Below are 16,972 nucleotides of genomic sequence, written 5' to 3'. Positions count from 1 at the left end.
TGAACAACCAAAATGAGCTGGGAGGTAAAGAGCTGGACGTATGGATAGAGAGTTCCAGGGAGAGGCAAGGCTGGGTTATAGACAGACTTGGGAGTCTTTTTTTAAAGGATGAGTTATAAACACATGGAAATGCAAAAGAAAACATGTAGGAAACGTGGAAATGGAGGCCAAATATGGTCTTGGGTCCCTTTAACATTTAGAGATCAAAGGAGAGAAGAACAAGCAAAAGAAACTAAGAAGCAGCAGCCATTAAAATAAAAATTAAGAAAAATGTAGTGTCATAGAATCAAGAGAAGAGACTGAAGAATGAGGAAGTTGTCAATTGTGTCAAATGCTAACAGGTCAAGAAACATAGTGACAGAAGAGGGACTCAGATTTAGCAATGTGGAGATCACTTTGACCTACAGAACAGCAGTCTCAGGAAAATAATACGAATGTTCTCTGATAGGACACAGTTATGGAGAGATTGTGGAGTGAAAATTAAAGAAAATTAATATAGAAAAAATTTCCAAGAAGGTTTTCTACTGAGAATAGAAGTGGTGTACTTGCTGGAGGGGGTTTTGGGAAAAGAGAGGGTTTTTAAAAGGTGAACTATTCTAGATAGCTAAGCAGATCTGAAAGATGATGGAAAAGATCTAGTAAAGGCAGAAAAAAATGTTGATTAAAGAGAGAGAAGGGATAATGGCAGGAAGCACATGTGTTCCTATGGATATTATTGTCTCGGGGTCAATAAAGGTTATTCTTAAGAAAGAATTTTCTAATAGTGATGACCCAGAGTAGTAAAGCTTGAATTATCAGTAGAGCATGGTGACACTCCATAGAATAAGCTCAGTGAGATGGCAGCTGTGTTTGTCAGGATTCTCCAGTGAAAACAGAACCAATAAGGGGTGTGCGTGTTTGTGTGTGTGTGTGTGTGTGTGTGTGTGTGTAGATCAGATAGGTAGATACTTAGATAGACAGAGATAGAGATACTTATTTTAATGGACTGAGTTACACAACTGGGGGGGATGGCAAGCCTTAATTCTTGCCAGCAGGCTGGAGACCCAGGGAAGAGTTGATGTTGCAGTTTGAGTCTGAAGGCAGAATTCCTTCTTCCTCAGGGTATCTCAGTCTTTTTCTCTTTGGATCTTTGACTGGTTGGATGAGGCCCACCCACATTATAGAGGGTAATCTGCTTTACTCAAAGTCTACAGATTTAATGTTATATGTTAATCTCATCTAAAAAATATCTTCACAGCAACATCTAGACTAGTGTTTGACCGAAAATCTGGGCACCATAGCCCAACCAAGTTGACACATAAAATTAACCATCAGAGCAGGGTACATATAACATTTACTGAGTACCAACTTTATGTCTGTCACAGAGGACATAAGACAGATAAAAGAATGTTACTGGGATTCCTCCTTCACTGAACACTGACGAAGGTGCTGTGGCAGAGAGGGTTCTGGAAATAGGACTGAGTTTAAATTGGCAGGATCCGCTGACAGTGGAACCAAACTGGGGGTCCTCTAAAACTTGGACCCGGGCAGCTTCTCAAGGGCACTGATGAAGAACATTATGCTCAACTTCTTTCTGACAATGTCCTTGTGTCCTTTTCCCCACTTAGGGAATGCGCTGAACCAAAAGATGCCTCGGTCCCCCCTAGTAGGTACAGATCACTACAGCCTCAAAAGATGCACCAGAGGAATCTTTCATGCCTTTAGTATTGCCTTCAGAAGCATTTCTTAAATGACAGGGACCCACTGGCAGCTCACAGGAAACACCCTTATTTCTGTTTGTGGCCCTAAATCCCCACTCAGTACAGGTAGCCCAGAGCCCCACATGCTCTTTCCCTCCGACAGTTTGGATGGAAGAGAATACACTGAAAAGGGGTTCCAGAAACAGGTAGGTCCCTTCACCAGTTACCTGAAATCTTGGAACTAGATTCTAAAAAGCTCCAGACTTCCTCCTAAGGCCAAAACATGGAATAGAATAGCCTTCATAGAGGCACTCTGTTGGTATGTATTAAAGAAGCCTAGAGACAGGTAAATTCTTTGACCAGTAGCATAGAATCTAGGGATTTACCACTTAAAAAAACCAAGTACATATGCAATGATGTATGTACAAGGATATGCTTCACAAATTTAAGTAAAAACTTGAGCACAAAGCAAATGTTCATCAAGGGGAGGGCACTTAAATCTATTACTGTTATGAGTCCTGATATGGAACTGTGGACATTCTAATGATAATGTAGGTTGTATGTTGTTAGTATTGTAAGACATTCACAATGGATTGAGTGAAAAAGAATATGAGCGTACACGTAAAATAAATCTGTATTTTAAAATAAATGATACCTTTCTCTCGATAGATTAGCATGATAAGTCACTTTCTATGGGTAAATAGAATGAGTTAAAATTTTCTTTTTCTAAATTTTGCAATAGTGTTTATTGAAGTTTTGTAAAAAGAACAGTGACATTTTACTTCCATCCATATACTTTCCCAGACTAACATACATATTGGACTTCACCTCCCATGAGCCATTTTTTTTGAGAAATCATGCAAAATCAATAGGAAAAACTTGAGCTCTCTACCTAGTAAGCCCCCAAGGGTATTCTCAGCCTTAAAGTCTAAATGAAACCCCTTCTTATGGAGCTAAAGCAAGACTTATTCCAATTCCTCCATAATCTAAGAGGGAGGAAAGGAAGTGAGATGGGCACCCTCCTCCCCATCATACCCAGACAGTGCCCTTGATACCCGTCCTTAGTTTTCCTCAGGGAACCCAGCCAACCTATCAAGCAAAGTCTTTTTACTATTGTCAAACATATGCACACCTGACACTTCATACTGAAGTGTCTGGTGTTACCTTATACTAGTCACATAAATAATCAGAGATGTGGGATATCAGAGGTCCTCTTGGACAGAAGGAGAGAACACAAACGTATTGTTGGAGGCTCTGCACAGGTTCTACATTGGGCATTCCAGGGTCAGGCTTAGGCCAGACTGGGAATGGATAGGTCTTCAAACCAGTGACAGGAGAACTAGGACTAGGCTCTTGGATTTAAAACTCTGGTCCATAGTGGGATGTGTAGGCTTATTACAAAGTGATAGATGGAGAATAAGCCAGGAACAAGGACAAAGGTTTCTAGCAGAGGTCTCAGCAGGAGTTTCTCCCTATGGCAAATACATATAATTTTTTTTGATGTCTCTGGAAGCTTAGAGTTCCAAACTTCCTTATCACCCTGAGTCTTGGAACAGTTTCAGCATCAACATGAACTGGCTTTTCTTCTCCCAGTTCATATTCTTTTTTTAAAAAAATAAATTTTATTTATTTATTGGCAGCATTGGGTCCTCGTTGCTGCGTGCGGGCTTTCTCTAGTTGCAGTGAGTGGGGGCTACTCTTCGCTGTGGTGTGCAGGCTTCTCATTGCTGTGGCTTCTCTTGTTGTGGAGCATGGGCTCTAGGCACAAGGGCTTCAGTAGTTGTGGCACATGGGCTCAGTAGTTGTGGCTCATGGGCTGTAGAGCACAGGCTTAGTAGTTGTGGCGCATGGGCTTAGATGCTCCACAGCATGTGGGATCTTCCCGGACCAGGGATGGAACCCTTGTCCCCTGCATTGGCAGGCGGATTCTTAACCACTGTGCCACCAGGGAAGTCCCTTCCAGTTCATATTCTAAAATGCGCCCTTGAACAGATAAATTCCAATAGCAAAATCATTTATTGTAAATATTGCCTAATAGAAAAGGGAACGAAGGCAGCTCAGGGCTAGTGGAAGGGGGAGGGTTCAGTATGGCATGTAAAGTATTTTCCTGTCTCCTTATTGATCTCTCTTGGCCCTATTTTCTTTCTCAAGTGACTGGCGTATTTGTTTAAAACTGGTTTACTTATGCCCGAGTCCCCAGTCCATCTGCCCCTGGATTTCTTTTTCTTAGTCTTGCTATTCATCAGAGTGCCTCTATTCTTTCTGTTAAAAATGCAAATCATAGAGCACTCACATGTTAGGGGTTCAGCTTTGAAGTAATGTTCCTTAAGCACTGGTCATAAATAGCTACTGAAATAGAAGCTATTGAAATAGCTTCTCACCTCTGCCCCCAGTCACATCTAGTCCTTTAATGTTAACCCCCCTTCCCCATGAACTTAATTTATGTCCCAGACATCTGAGGACCCATAATGGGAAGGCTTCATAATTCTTCCAAGAAGCTCATGAGGAAAAGCAGCAACAATGAGGAATTCCTATATAAGATTTTCTGGAAGGACTGAGCAGGGACTTTATGTCTTGGATTTAGTTTAAAGTGGTTCCAGAGTGGTAGTAATCCCAGATCTTGTCTGAAAATAAAACTATATAATCTCTAGAAAAGAGAGGCACTTTCATCCAAGGATATTGGGGAGCCCAGTAAAATCTCTTTTCAAGGACTGAGTGGCACACAGATAACCAACCAAAAAAGGAAACAAAGCAAACTGAGTAAAGAAATTAAAAAATAAATTTACAAAGGTTCATAAGATCCTCAATTATAGGTATTATCAAATGCATATTATGAATCAGCTGTGCCTACCATGTTACAAAAATCTTTGAAAAACTGAAAATTAAAAAAAAAAAATCCCCTGGAAAGGGAATTATGAATGTTAGATAAATAAGAATAAATCACCCAGATTGCAATACAGAGACTGAAAGATGGAAATTACAGAGGATAGAATGGAAAAACCTACCTAACAGCTAACTGGAGTTCACAAGAAGAGGAGGGGAGTAGAGGCAATGTATGGAGAAGAAAAATTTGCTGAGCACAAGAAGATGCCACTTCACAGATTCAAACTGCTCAACAATCCCAAGCAGGAGAAAAATCAAAGAATTTCACACTCAGAAACATTATGCAAAAACTGTAGAAAACATATTTGGTTACTGAATCCAGTTCAATGCCCAAGGTTCTCAGGGGAAAAATTTTAGTATCCTAGTCTCTGCATTCTCCCTTTAAAATCTTGCATTTTTCTGTGTAACTTGTATTTTAATATTAAAAAGGTCATTGTTCTAAAAGAACATTGACCAAGAGATGTGCAATTCTCAGAGAAGGAAATACTAAAGCCAACAGACACGTGAAAAGATTCTCAATCTTATTAACAATAAAAGAAATGCAAATTTAAGCCACAATGAGTTATAATTTGACACCTAGCAGATTTGTAAAATTTGAAAGTTTCACAAAAATCAAGTGCTGGCACTAACAGTTGCCAACCAAAATAACTATAAACTATGGCAGGAGTACAAATTGGTACAACTTTGAAAAAAATGTCACTGTTTAATAAAGACATAAAAAGACATAAATGGGAATATACTTTGCACTGGCAAACCTTTCCTTGTTACATACTCTAAGCCTTGAGAGGAATCCAGCTGATGCCACAATGTTTTTAAAAACCACTTATGCTATAGGGACTGAATACCACACTCACAAGATATACCAAGGTGGAAGCATTACCTCGTGAATCTTATGCATATAAGTACTTGATATATGCAAGAAAATTCATAGTGATACTATTTATAATTTTTAAAAAATAAGTAAGATTTAACTTACTTAAGAAAAAAAGTAAAGGCAACAACACAAACTCACAACAGTAGAATGCTCTGGCCTAGATACATCTTTGTCCAGGGCCCGTGTGGGTGGGCTGGGTAGTCAGAGACTAAGAAGCGCTTCTGGGCCCGGAGAAGCGTCAGAGGAGTGTTTTTTCCCAGGATTGAGGGTCTCGGTCCTCAGTGCCCTCACTCGAGTCTGATAATCCTGAGTCCTTCGAGGACGTGTAATGCACATCACAGCGGCAGTCACTGTCGTAGCGAAGACGTGACCCCTCGAACTTCTGGGAAGTGTCATTGGTCCGCAGACAGCTAATGTAAGAGCCCGGACACAGGGCATTTGGGAAAATACAGTCCTGGGCAAGCGGGCGCCAAATACTCAAGACCTATACGAGCTGGACAGCGTGGCAGCAAAGTTTCGGATGAGAGGAGACCTTCGGCTGGTAGAGGCCACTTCGTGTCCCGCACTAGCAAGGCTGCCCTTCTCCGGGCCGGACAACATCTGTGCGAGCAGAGGAATGACCCGAAAGACGTTTCGCGGCCGCATAATATTCTGGGAAGTGTAGTTTCGCGGTTCGGGCGCCATTGTCTTCACAGTGCATGTAGACGGCTGCCGTTGGCTCCGGGAAGCAGAGTCCGCCAGAAACGACTGTTGTCCTCCTGGTACTTAAGCGTGTGTGCCCGGTGGAGCAGCCCTGTGTAATTTCTCACACAGCCCAGGCTGTGGTCTCGCGGTGCGCCGAGATCGCGCGGTCGCAGTGCCTCCTGGGAAGTGTAGTTTTTTGGGAGGCGACCGTGCGACGCACCGGCAACTTTTGTATGTGACGCGTAGGAGTCTGAGAAGTGCAGCCGGCCGTGGACTCCGCTTTTGGCCCGCCCCGCGGTCTTCTCCGGCCCTGCGGCGGAATTCTCGGTCCTGGAATCGCGGAGGACTCTGGGCAGCGCAGTTCCCGCAAGGCGGGAGGCCATTGTCCGCTGCAGCGATCCGGCGCGTTAGGTACAAGGAGGTGCCCACTGTGGACGGCCGCGCACGGCTTCGGTGCCGGCGGGCTCCGCTGAGGTTTAAGGCAAGTGTGGGTCCCGGGAGGGCCGCCGCAGGCCTCGGGCTGATGGCACCCGGGCGCTGGGCATGGCAGCCACAACGTCGCTGGTCCCAGGGTCTGCCCCGCGGTGTGAGCCCAAATAGGCCCCTAGCTTCTCTGGGCCTCTGTCATGCTTTGTAAAAGGGGAGTAAGGATGGCGCTTACCTCAGAGCTGTTGCGAAAAGGAAAAGGGAGAGCCAGTGTGCGTTGTACGCACTGAAAGAAAACGCCATCTACATTAAAAAAAAAAATCCAGTGTGTAAACCTTGAACAAATTGCTTTAATATCGCCGAGTTTCAGTTTTCTCAGAGTTTAAAAAAAGAAATCTGGAATAATGTGAATGCCTACTATGCATAGTGGTGAAGATCGAAAGAGCTCTTATTTAACAGTTATTACTGTTGTTTTATGAGTTTGTCACTTATGTATATGATAGTTGATTTACACGCAAATGGCACCTGGTTACCTCTTGCCTAGGGAAAGGTTAGAGCCCTAGAAAGTGATTCCCAGGTAACCTCTTGCCTAGGGAAAGGTAGAGCCCTAGAAAGTGATTCCCAGTGTGATTCTCCATGCAGGTGTGTCCAGAGCTGCAAGATAAGCCTGATTTTTCATGACTGCTTTTTCCTGTCCTTGATCTGCCTTTTCAGGCACTGCCCTTCTATAAGAAGAGAGCCTGGAAAGAGGACTGTGTTGACTTTTGGAAATTGCAGTCATGTTTCAGGTAAGTTGGTATGTCCCCAAATCTTCCTGAAACACCTACTTATCAGGACTCTTGAGTGTTTGCTTTGCCTTTCCTACCAGTTCCCACCTCACGAGTTCTTTTAGGGACTGGATCTATGATTCCTTTCATTATAGCACAGGATGTAGACTGCAGAACTCCAAAGTACTGTCTTCTCTCAGTGCTTCTGTTTTCTACCAGTTTCCTGCTAGAAGTCTCTGAAGAGTCTTGAGCAAAACTTTTTTTAAAAATTACAATTCAAAGTTCAAGTTTGGAATTATTTGCTTTGTAGTTGTCCAAACTGTATCATGTGGTCTCAATTAATGGTGTATGTCAGTCCTTTCAGTCGTTCAAGTCGAGAGGTTTGGAGTCATCCTTGAGATCTCCCTTTCTCTTATAACTAACATTCAGACACTCTAGTTGGATCTAAAATATACACAGTGTATCTACACAATCTGACCATTAGTTACCCCATCACTGCCACTACCACTGCCACCCTGGTACAAGCCACTTATATTTTGCAGTAGTCACCTTGCTGGATAGCCTTCTTCTGCCCCTGACCCTCTTCAGTCTCTTCTCAATACAGCTGTCATAGAGATCCTCTTGTTATATAATATCCTGTCATTCCTCAGCTTAAAACTCTTTGGTGGCCTTAACTCATAATCGAAATCAGAGTTGGGTCGTGACATAAAAAGCTTTGTACAGTTAGGCTCTGTTATTACCTCCCTGATCTCATCTTCCTTCTCTGTCTCTTTGTTCCCTGTGAGCTCCAGCCACACTGGCTACTGCCTCCAGGCCTTGGAATCTGCTGTACCATCTACTTGGAATATTCTTTCCCTGGATATACACAAGCTTGCATTCTTACCTCTGTATCTCTGCTCAGGGGTTACTTTCTCGGTAAAGCCTCCCTGAACACCTATTTAAAATTGCAGTCACCTTCTCTCGACTGTCACTTCCACTCCTCCATCACTGTGTTTTCATAGCACCTATCACTCACTAGCTGATACACTATGTGTTTAGTATATGCATACACTCATTGTTGTCTCCTCCCACTGGAAGGGATTTTTTTTTTCTTTTTTGTTTACTGTTTTATCTTCAGTGTCCAGAGTGGTATCTGGCATAAAACAGATGCTTAGTAAATAGCTATTGAGTGAAAGAGTGATGAGAAAATGATGGGACAGAATCATGGCATGGAAGTGAAGCCTGCACAGGAGAAGGTATGAGTGGCAGGTGTGCGTGTTGGGCAGAGTCTGTTTCTTGGGTATATTAGATAATTAGAATTGAAAGAACTTTTTTTTTTAAGTAAAAGCTAAAGCGAACTAATTGCCAAAATCACTCATGGATTCATTTTCTAAACACTTAATGAAGTACCTGTTAGGAAGACTCTTACATAGGTTTGGGTGTACACTGACATGCAGGATTTCATGATCTCGTGCAATACTGTCCAAGAGAACTTTCTACAGTGGGGGTAGTGTTCTATTTGTGTACTGTTCAATGTGGTAGCCACCAGTGCCGTATGACTATTGAGTGCTACAGTGACTGAGGAACTGAATTTTAAATTTTATTTAAATTTTATTTTAATTAATTTAAATTTATATAGCCAAATATGGTGGCTACTGTACTGAGTAGTACAGGACTGGTAGAAAAGTAAGAAAGCATAAGAAATTAAGGTATTTATTTAATATCCTAAGTTCTGGGGACAAAGGTGAATTAACATCCCAGGCTGCTCAGGCAATTGAAGGGGAAGAAAGAGTTGAAGCATCCCTGGGGAAGCAAGGCTGGAGTTGTTTCAGTGTCTCATAGTACCAGGGCGGAAGAGGTAGAAGTGAAGTTATACCAAACTGAGAAAACACCTTGCGTGTAGGTAGAGAGGCCCAAGAGTCTTTCAAAGAAGTGCAAAAATTTTGTACAGCAGTGGTTTTCAAAAGGGGGTGACTTTATCCCCCTTAGTGCCACTCATAAGGGACATTTGATAATGTCTAGAGACATTTTCAGTTGTTCTAACTGGGGGTGGGGGTGGTTAAGGGGAGTTGCTACTGGCATCTAAAGGGTGGAGGCTAGGGATCCTACTAAACATCCTAAAATGCACAGGACAGCTCGCACAGTAAAGAATTGTCCAGCCTAAAATGTCAGTAGTGCCAAGATTGAGAAACACTGATTTAAATAAAGATCAAAGAGTATCTATTAGATTATGTGAGGTTTCTTCTCTAGACTATTAATACAATGATATTCATTAATATCAAAACTTAAAATGTAAAATATCTTTGCATTGGTGGAGTAAAACATAGTGTTTTATTCATTTAATGTAGTGTTGATTTTTTAATTTGGCTTATCATTTGGGATTTTTAAAAGCTAATCATTTAAAGACTACTGTGGGGGGCTTCCCTGGCGGTCCAGTGGTTAACTTCACCTTCCAGTGCAGGGGGTATGGGTTCAATCCCTGGTCAGCGAGCTAAGATCCCACATGCCTTGTGGCCAAAAAACCAAAACATAGAAGCAATATTATAACAAATTCAATAAAGACTTTAAAAATGGTCCACATCAAAAAAAAAATCTTAAAAAAGAAAAAGACCACTGTGGAAAATAGGAAAAGATGGAAATTTTCTCAGTTCATATGATAAGGCTAGCGTAACCCTAATACCTGGCTAAGAGTAAATACAAGTGGAAAAAAGAATTTTCCCTGGTGCCAAAAGAGAGACCTTCTCCCCCTCCCTTTTCTTAGTGTTTCCTTGAGAAAAATCTGTAATTGTATATCCTCTCCCTCTCCCTTTGAGATGCTTGTTCATCTTTTTCAAAGCTAAATAAGCCTCTGCCAGTTTTGCAAAGCATTAAAGTCTTTCTTAAGGGCCTTGGAGCCATCTCTTCAAAATGGAAACATGAAGGAAGATGCACCCCTATCTCCCTATCTGTATGGGAGTTTAGCCTAGACTCCTGGCTGCAGATTCTAACTACTTGCTTGTCATAAAGATATGAGTTTTAAAATTTTTCTTTGGGGTAAAGGCAGTTAACACAGATGACTACCCCAATTACCAAGTGAATTTAGGATGAACTGTGTGTAGCAAATGATGCTGTCAGGTCCTCTTACTTAAGGACAAGTTATCATTTACTTTGAAAATATGTGTAATGGATTGTATCTGCCTGAGTTTATAAAAGGGTGAAATTTCTTTCTGTCCTTGGAGTCTCATTAGTGATTACCTGTGAAGTGCATTATAGTCTGGTTTAATGCTTATTCAGTAATAAAACTGTTTTTTTTTTTACACTGTAGAGAGGATTTTCTGCTTGGTAGATTTGATTTTTAATTATTTCCCTAACACCTGATGAAGGTAAATTCCCTCTTTAAAACCAAAGACCAGTGTCGCTGGTGAACACGTGTATTAATAAAATATCCAAATAAAGTAACAGAATATTGAATCTACACTTGGAGTGAAAAATTTACAATAGCCAAACAATGCCTATTTCACCAGTGAAAGGTAATAATAATGACATTTTAAATGCATACTTTGTTTGCACATATTTTAATTTGACTAACCAGTAAGCTATTATTAAACATTAAAAATTTTTCTAAAATTTTGCTATTTTAAATAATACTGTGAATGAGTACTATTGGGAAGAAATCTATTTTCTTAGAATATTTTCCTTGAAATGTGTCTTTTTTTTTTTCTTTGCCCTTCCTTTAAGGTTCTATTCAAGGACTACCTATGGCATGAAACCAGTCTTCTTGCCCAGGGGTCTCAAATTATTTTAATTATAGATTATGAATATGATGTTTAATTATGTACCATAAATATTTTTGCTTTTTGTTTATAAATTGGTTATGAATGTGTCTATCTTTAATATAAAGGTGTCTTTTTATTATGAACCTATTGGATTCTTCTTTTTTTTTGAACCTTAATTCATGTTCTTTTACCTGGCACGTAAACTATAAAAAACAGAGCTAAGCACTTGACTATATGCCAAAAGTTGAATGCTGATTTTGAAAAATTTTATAATTCTATTCCCTACTCTTCTGAAGCAGAGCTCTTATATTTATCTCTTATCCTTATTGTATAACAATGCCAAGCACATAATTATCCAATTATTACTTAACTTAGATCAGATTCCTGATCATTGTCACAACTGCTGAATCTTGTTCCCTTTCTTCCACCCCAGGGTAATTTTACCTCTTAACCAGTGACAAAAGAGGCCAGGGCTATGGTTGAGCTTAAATGTGTTTGCTATTTCAGGTGACATTTAGTGATGTGGCTATAGACTTCTCCCATGAAGAGTGGGGATGGCTAGATCCTACTCAGAGGAATTTATACAAGGATGTGATGGTACAGAATTATGAAAACCTGGTATCTCTAGGTAAGCATATCTCTGCCTCCACCCCAATGAGGGAGATCTTTCTTCTGCCACTCCAAATTGCTAGAGATCCTCCTTAGTAAATGTTCTGAGGAAATGTATAGCTCTGTTGTGTCCTGCCTGAAGCTTACCTTCCCGTTTCAGTGAACATCTTTCAGACCTTTCTTCGGTCCCTTTTTTGATGATAGTCTCTCCTCCATGAAGGCCACAGCTTAAACAATGTTTGTTCTATATTTTTCCTGTAAGCAGGTCTTTCCATACCTAAGCCATACGTGATTGCTTTATTGGAGGATGGCAAAGAACCTTGGATGGTGGAGAAAAAGCTGTCAAAAAGTTTGTTTCCAGGTAAGTCATGGTGAATCAGGCAAAGGAGATCTTTGTTTAAAGATGCTTGTAGAAAGTATGGAGGCATTTTAGTATATTTTAGGGCTACTGTCATCAGAGATTCCAAATGTAACAAAATTGAGGGATCCTTAGCTTAGATTTCAAAACAACCATTCCTCTATCCTAAATTATTATTTTTCTGTATTACTCATGTCATCTCATCAAAAGTGGAGGGTTTTGGCATCATAATAATTCAAATTGTTATTTATTTGAAATGAAAATAAGGCAATTATTCTTTTCGAGTCCACTTAAGGAAAAATATACAAATGCTTTTAGGCTGAAAAAGCTGTCAATTAGATGGAAAATCACTTTTCCCCTAAGGCAGAACTTCAAAGAACAAATATGAACATAAGTGTTAGAGGAAGTAAGGGATATATAAGTTTTCTGAGAACAGTATTTTCTTTATTTTTTCTTCTGGCTGCGTTGGGTCTTCATTGCTGCGTGTGGGCTTTTTCTAGTTACGGTGAGCGGGGGCTACTCTTTGTTGTGGTGCACGGGCTTCTCATTGCGGTGGCTCCCCTTGTTGGGGAGCACGGGCTCTAGGGCACACGGGCTTCAGTAGTTGTAGCGCACAGGCTGTAGAGTGCAGGTTCAGTAGTTGTGGTGCAAGGGTTAGTTGTTCTGTGGCATGTGGGATCTTCCCAGACCAGGGCTCGAACCTGTGTCCCCTGCATTGGCAGGTGGATTCTTAACCACTGTGCCAGGGAAGTCCAGAACAGTATTTTTTTAATGTCAATAAATATGATTTCACACAGATCCTACATAAACTCACAAAGCTTAAATCTTTCTGAGCCATAAAGAGTATTTAGATTATTTTGTTTTCATTGTAGCTGTTTAGCACAGTGCTATATATTCTTCATATTAAGCATACTAATCTGACAGCAAATTTAGATTAATCGAACGTTGGAGAACCAAGGCTGTGTGAGATAAAATGTAGTCTTTCACATAAGTATAGGCACAAAATGTTGGCTTGGGATCCAGAATGCCTTCTGCATTTTCTTTCTGATAGTTTCCTTTTTTCCCCCAAAACTGATTGCCTATATTAACCCATTTCCCTTATTATACTCTGTTCCTGCCTCTGTGAGCTGTCTGTATTCTCTGTGCTGCATTTGAACTTTGTTCAGAAATCATTGAATATATGAGAGTTGTCAGAGCCATGTGTCTTGGGGGTTAGAGGGGAATGACTTTATTTTTTATCCAGTTCTCCTATTTCTACCATAGAAGTTTCTTTTCAAGAAGTTCAGAAAAAGCAGTGTTTTGCTGTCTTGATATGTTACAGATTGGAAATCAAGATGGGAAAGCAAAGAATTATCAACGAAGGAAGATATTTATGATGAAGATTTTCCCCAAATGGTAATAATGGAAAAAACTATAAAACAAAGTCATGAATTTTCAAATTTTAACAAGGACTTGGATTATATAGAGAAGTTGGAGGGGAAGTGTGAAAATCAGGTAGAACATTTCAGACCAGTGACCCTCACCTTTAGAGAAAGTCCCACCGGGGAAAGTGTTTACAAATGCAGTAAGTTTAGGAGCATCTTGCCTTTAAAGTCTATTCTTTCTGAACCACAGAGAATTTCTGCTGAAGGGAAGTCACATAAACGTGATATATTTAAGAAGAGCCTACCAGCAAATTCAGTTATAAAAAATGAGAATATCAATGATGGAAAGAAACTTTTGAATTCTGATGAAAGTGTGGCAGCCTTCAGCCAAAGCAAATCTCTTACCCTTCACCAGACTTTTAATAGAGAGAAAATCTATACATGTAGTGAATGTGGGAAAGCCTTTGGGAAACAATCAATCCTTAATCGCCATTGGAGAATTCACACAGGAGAGAAACCCTATGAATGTCATGAATGTGGGAAGACTTTTAGCCATGGCTCATCCCTTACTCGACATCAAATAAGCCACAGTGGAGAGAAACCTTACAAATGTATTGAATGTGGGAAGGCCTTTAGCCATGTCTCATCACTTACTAATCATCAAAGCACTCACACTGGAGAGAAACCATATGAATGTATGAACTGTGGAAAGGCTTTTAGTCGTGTTTCACATCTCATTGAACATCTGAGAATTCATACTCAAGAAAAACTCTATGAATGTCGAATATGTGGGAAGGCCTTTATTCACAGGTCATCTCTCATTCACCATCAGAAAATTCACACTGGAGAGAAACCTTATGAATGCAGCGAATGTGGAAAAGCCTTTTGCTGTAGCTCACACCTTACTCGACATCAAAGAATTCACAGTATAGAGAAACAATTTGAATGCAACAAATGTCTGAAAGTCTTTAGCAGCCTCTCATTTCTTATTCAGCATCAGAGTATTCATACTGAAGAAAAACCCTTCGAATGTCAAAAATGCAGGAAATCCTTCAGCCAGCCTGAATCACTGAATATGCATTTGAGAAACCACACTAGGTTGAAACCTTATGAATGTAGTATATGTGGGAAAGCCTTCAGTCATAGGGCATCCCTGTTTCAACATCACAGAATTCATACTGGAGAGAAACCCTATGAATGTATTAAATGTGGGAAGACCTTCAGCTGTAGTTCAAACCTTACTGTACATCAGAGAATTCATACTGGAGAAAAGCCATATAAATGTAATGAGTGTGGGAAAGCATTTAGCAAAGGCTCAAATCTTACTGCCCATCAAAGAGTACATAATGGAGAGAAACCCAGTAGTACAATAAGTGTGGAAAAGCCTTTAGGCCATATAAATCACTATACATGTGAAAGATCATATAAGAGAGAAACTGCATAAATGCAGAATTTGTCATAATATACTGTAGCCATAGATCCTCCCTGATTGAAAATCAGAAAATCTATACTGGAGAAAATTCTTATGAATGTAATGAATATGGGAAACTCTTTAGCAATGATACAAGCCTTATTGTCTATCACAATTCACACTGTAGAGAGACTATATGAAGGCAGTAAATGTGGGAAAGACTTTAGCCAGCATTAATCCCTTAATTGACACAAGTAAATCCACACTGGGGAAAAACCCTTTACATGTTACAAGTATGGGAAAGACATTAGGTGATATGAATCTCTTAAAAAACATTAAACACCTACAGGAGAGAAGCAATATGAATATAAAAATTGTGGGAAGTCCAGTTAAAATGCATCCCTCATTTTACATCAAAGAACTCACACTGGAAAGAAAGCTTATGTAAGAAATGTAGCAAAGTGTTCACTAAGCATTCTTAGCTTGCTAGACATCAGAAGATTAATGTTAGAAAAACCTGAAGGATTTAGGAATTATGTGTAAGTCTTTCTTTGCAATGATGCTAATTTGTAAACAATTCTACAGGAGAGCAAACAAGCATATTATAAATGAATATGCATATCTTATAGTAGCAGCATGCATTTTACTCAAGAGTCCTACATAGAAATTAGCTAATGGGCATGTGAAGATATTTAGTCACCCAGTGGATCCAATAAATGTTATAATTGAAAATTAAAGTTGCAACAGAAGTAAAAAGTGGTGTGAGTAAAATTTTTGGTCTCTAGTAAAATCATTTTGTATATATTGGACTCTTTCACTGACACACTGATACTTCTTACAAAATTTTCCACTACTTTCCTCTTGAAGAATTAGGATCAGCTTTCCTATATAGCCTTCAGTGGGAGACTAACAAACCTAGAAAAAAATGGCCTGATCTCTGAGCTAAGAATTTCTCTATTTTGATAAGGATAATCCACAGTCCATTTCCAGTTGGCTTAATTGACACATTTTAATTTTTACAAGTGCTGTGAGAACATAACCAAGAAACTATACATACTATGAGGGATTAGAGCAGAGAGGATGTGCTTTTTAATCCAAATCCTAAGGAATGAGTCCTAATTACAGTGATCCTCCATAACTGCAGATTCTGCATCTGCAGATTCAACCACTCGCAGTTGGAAGATGTTAAAAAAAAGTTTTTATCCAGAAAGTTCTAAAAAGAAAAACTTGAACTTACCTGCTGCAGGCAGTTATTTACATGGTATGTACATTGTGTTTACAACTACATGGCATTTACATTGTATTAGGTATTATAAGTAACCTAGGGATAATTAAAGTATACAGGAGGATGTGCCTAGGTTATAGCAAATACTATGCCATTTTATGTAAGGGATTTGGAGCACCTGCAGATTTTTGTATCCATAGGGGGTGAGGGAGTATGTTGGTCCTGGAACCAGTCCCTCACAGATGCTGAGGACAACTGTATGTAAGGCACACACGCTCTTGGAGTTCGTTCTAGGCAAAGCAGACAAGTAAGTTCTATCATGTTTTCTGCATCCAGAATACATTATTCAGTGTCTAGTTTCAAGTTTTGTGGCTTTGAGGTACTACTGTTGGCAGCAACACTAGTAACAGCAGCAGTCATTTCCCCATTCCTTGATCATTGTTATGGGAGGTTGGAATTTACTAGTCCAGAGCTGTTCCCATTACTTCTCCAGCCTGCTCACCAATTTTGAGAGCACTAGTATCCTGCAACATATCTTCTTAAAATAGTTTTTGTTTTCTACACTGAACCTTGACAGATAATTACAAGGGGGATGGCTTCAAATATAAGTTTCAGATAAAAAAAGGAATAGCCTTACTGGCTTCACAATTTCCTTTCTTGTGACTGGAAAGGTGATACAGATCAGTGATTAGGATTGTATGGACACAGTTGCAAGTAAAGGGCAGTTATATAATTTATATTTCAGATTATGTTCTCTATGGCATTTGATAGTTGTAAGACATTATTTTAAGGAAGAATATTATATTGCTGATATAATTCTGGTATGGAATGAGTAATAGGGTTTCCAACTTTAGACAAAATATTCTACTCTGGTACATATGCTACTTTTAACAGAAAGCTAAGAGGTGAAGGCACATAGCAATTCTCACCAGGTATAGTGGGTTTGGAATGGGATGGT

The 16,972-nt window shown here is 39.8% G+C and overlaps 1 protein-coding gene and 1 long non-coding RNA gene across 5 annotated transcripts in view; one reads left to right on the top strand and one right to left on the bottom strand.

Annotated features, from left to right (window-relative positions):
- LOC116743907 overlaps positions 1–6,212 on the bottom strand; it is a 30,952-nt gene extending 24,740 nt beyond the window's left edge. The window contains exon 1 of the long non-coding RNA XR_004346917.1: positions 5,575–6,212. This is a non-coding gene — a long non-coding RNA (uncharacterized LOC116743907). The remainder of the gene's footprint in view (positions 1–5,574) is intronic.
- A 149-nt stretch (positions 6,213–6,361) lies between these two features.
- On the top strand, positions 6,362–15,573 carry LOC116744213 (zinc finger protein 181). Of its 4 annotated transcripts, none has more exons than XM_032613648.1 (5): positions 6,362–6,601; positions 7,261–7,334; positions 11,555–11,675; positions 11,922–12,017; positions 13,336–15,573. In XM_032613648.1, the coding sequence occupies exons 2-5, from the start codon at positions 7,326–7,328 to the stop codon at positions 14,820–14,822; spliced, it is 1,713 nt and encodes a 570-aa protein (XP_032469539.1). In that variant the 5' UTR covers positions 6,362–6,601; positions 7,261–7,325; the 3' UTR covers positions 14,823–15,573. The 4 variants fall into 4 exon arrangements, with proteins under 4 accessions (XP_032469539.1, XP_032469538.1, XP_032469537.1 ...); XM_032613647.1 differs by having other exon boundaries at positions 11,919–12,017; positions 13,336–15,545; XM_032613646.1 differs by having other exon boundaries at positions 6,362–11,675; positions 13,336–15,545.
- The last annotated feature ends 1,399 nt before the right edge of the window (positions 15,574–16,972 follow it).

This window comes from Phocoena sinus, chromosome 19 (assembly GCF_008692025.1).
Source record: "Phocoena sinus isolate mPhoSin1 chromosome 19, mPhoSin1.pri, whole genome shotgun sequence".
NCBI classification, from domain to species: domain Eukaryota; kingdom Metazoa; phylum Chordata; class Mammalia; order Artiodactyla; family Phocoenidae; genus Phocoena; species Phocoena sinus.
Note: the sequence above shows the minus strand (reverse complement) of the source record. Positions and strands in the feature narration are given on the sequence as shown.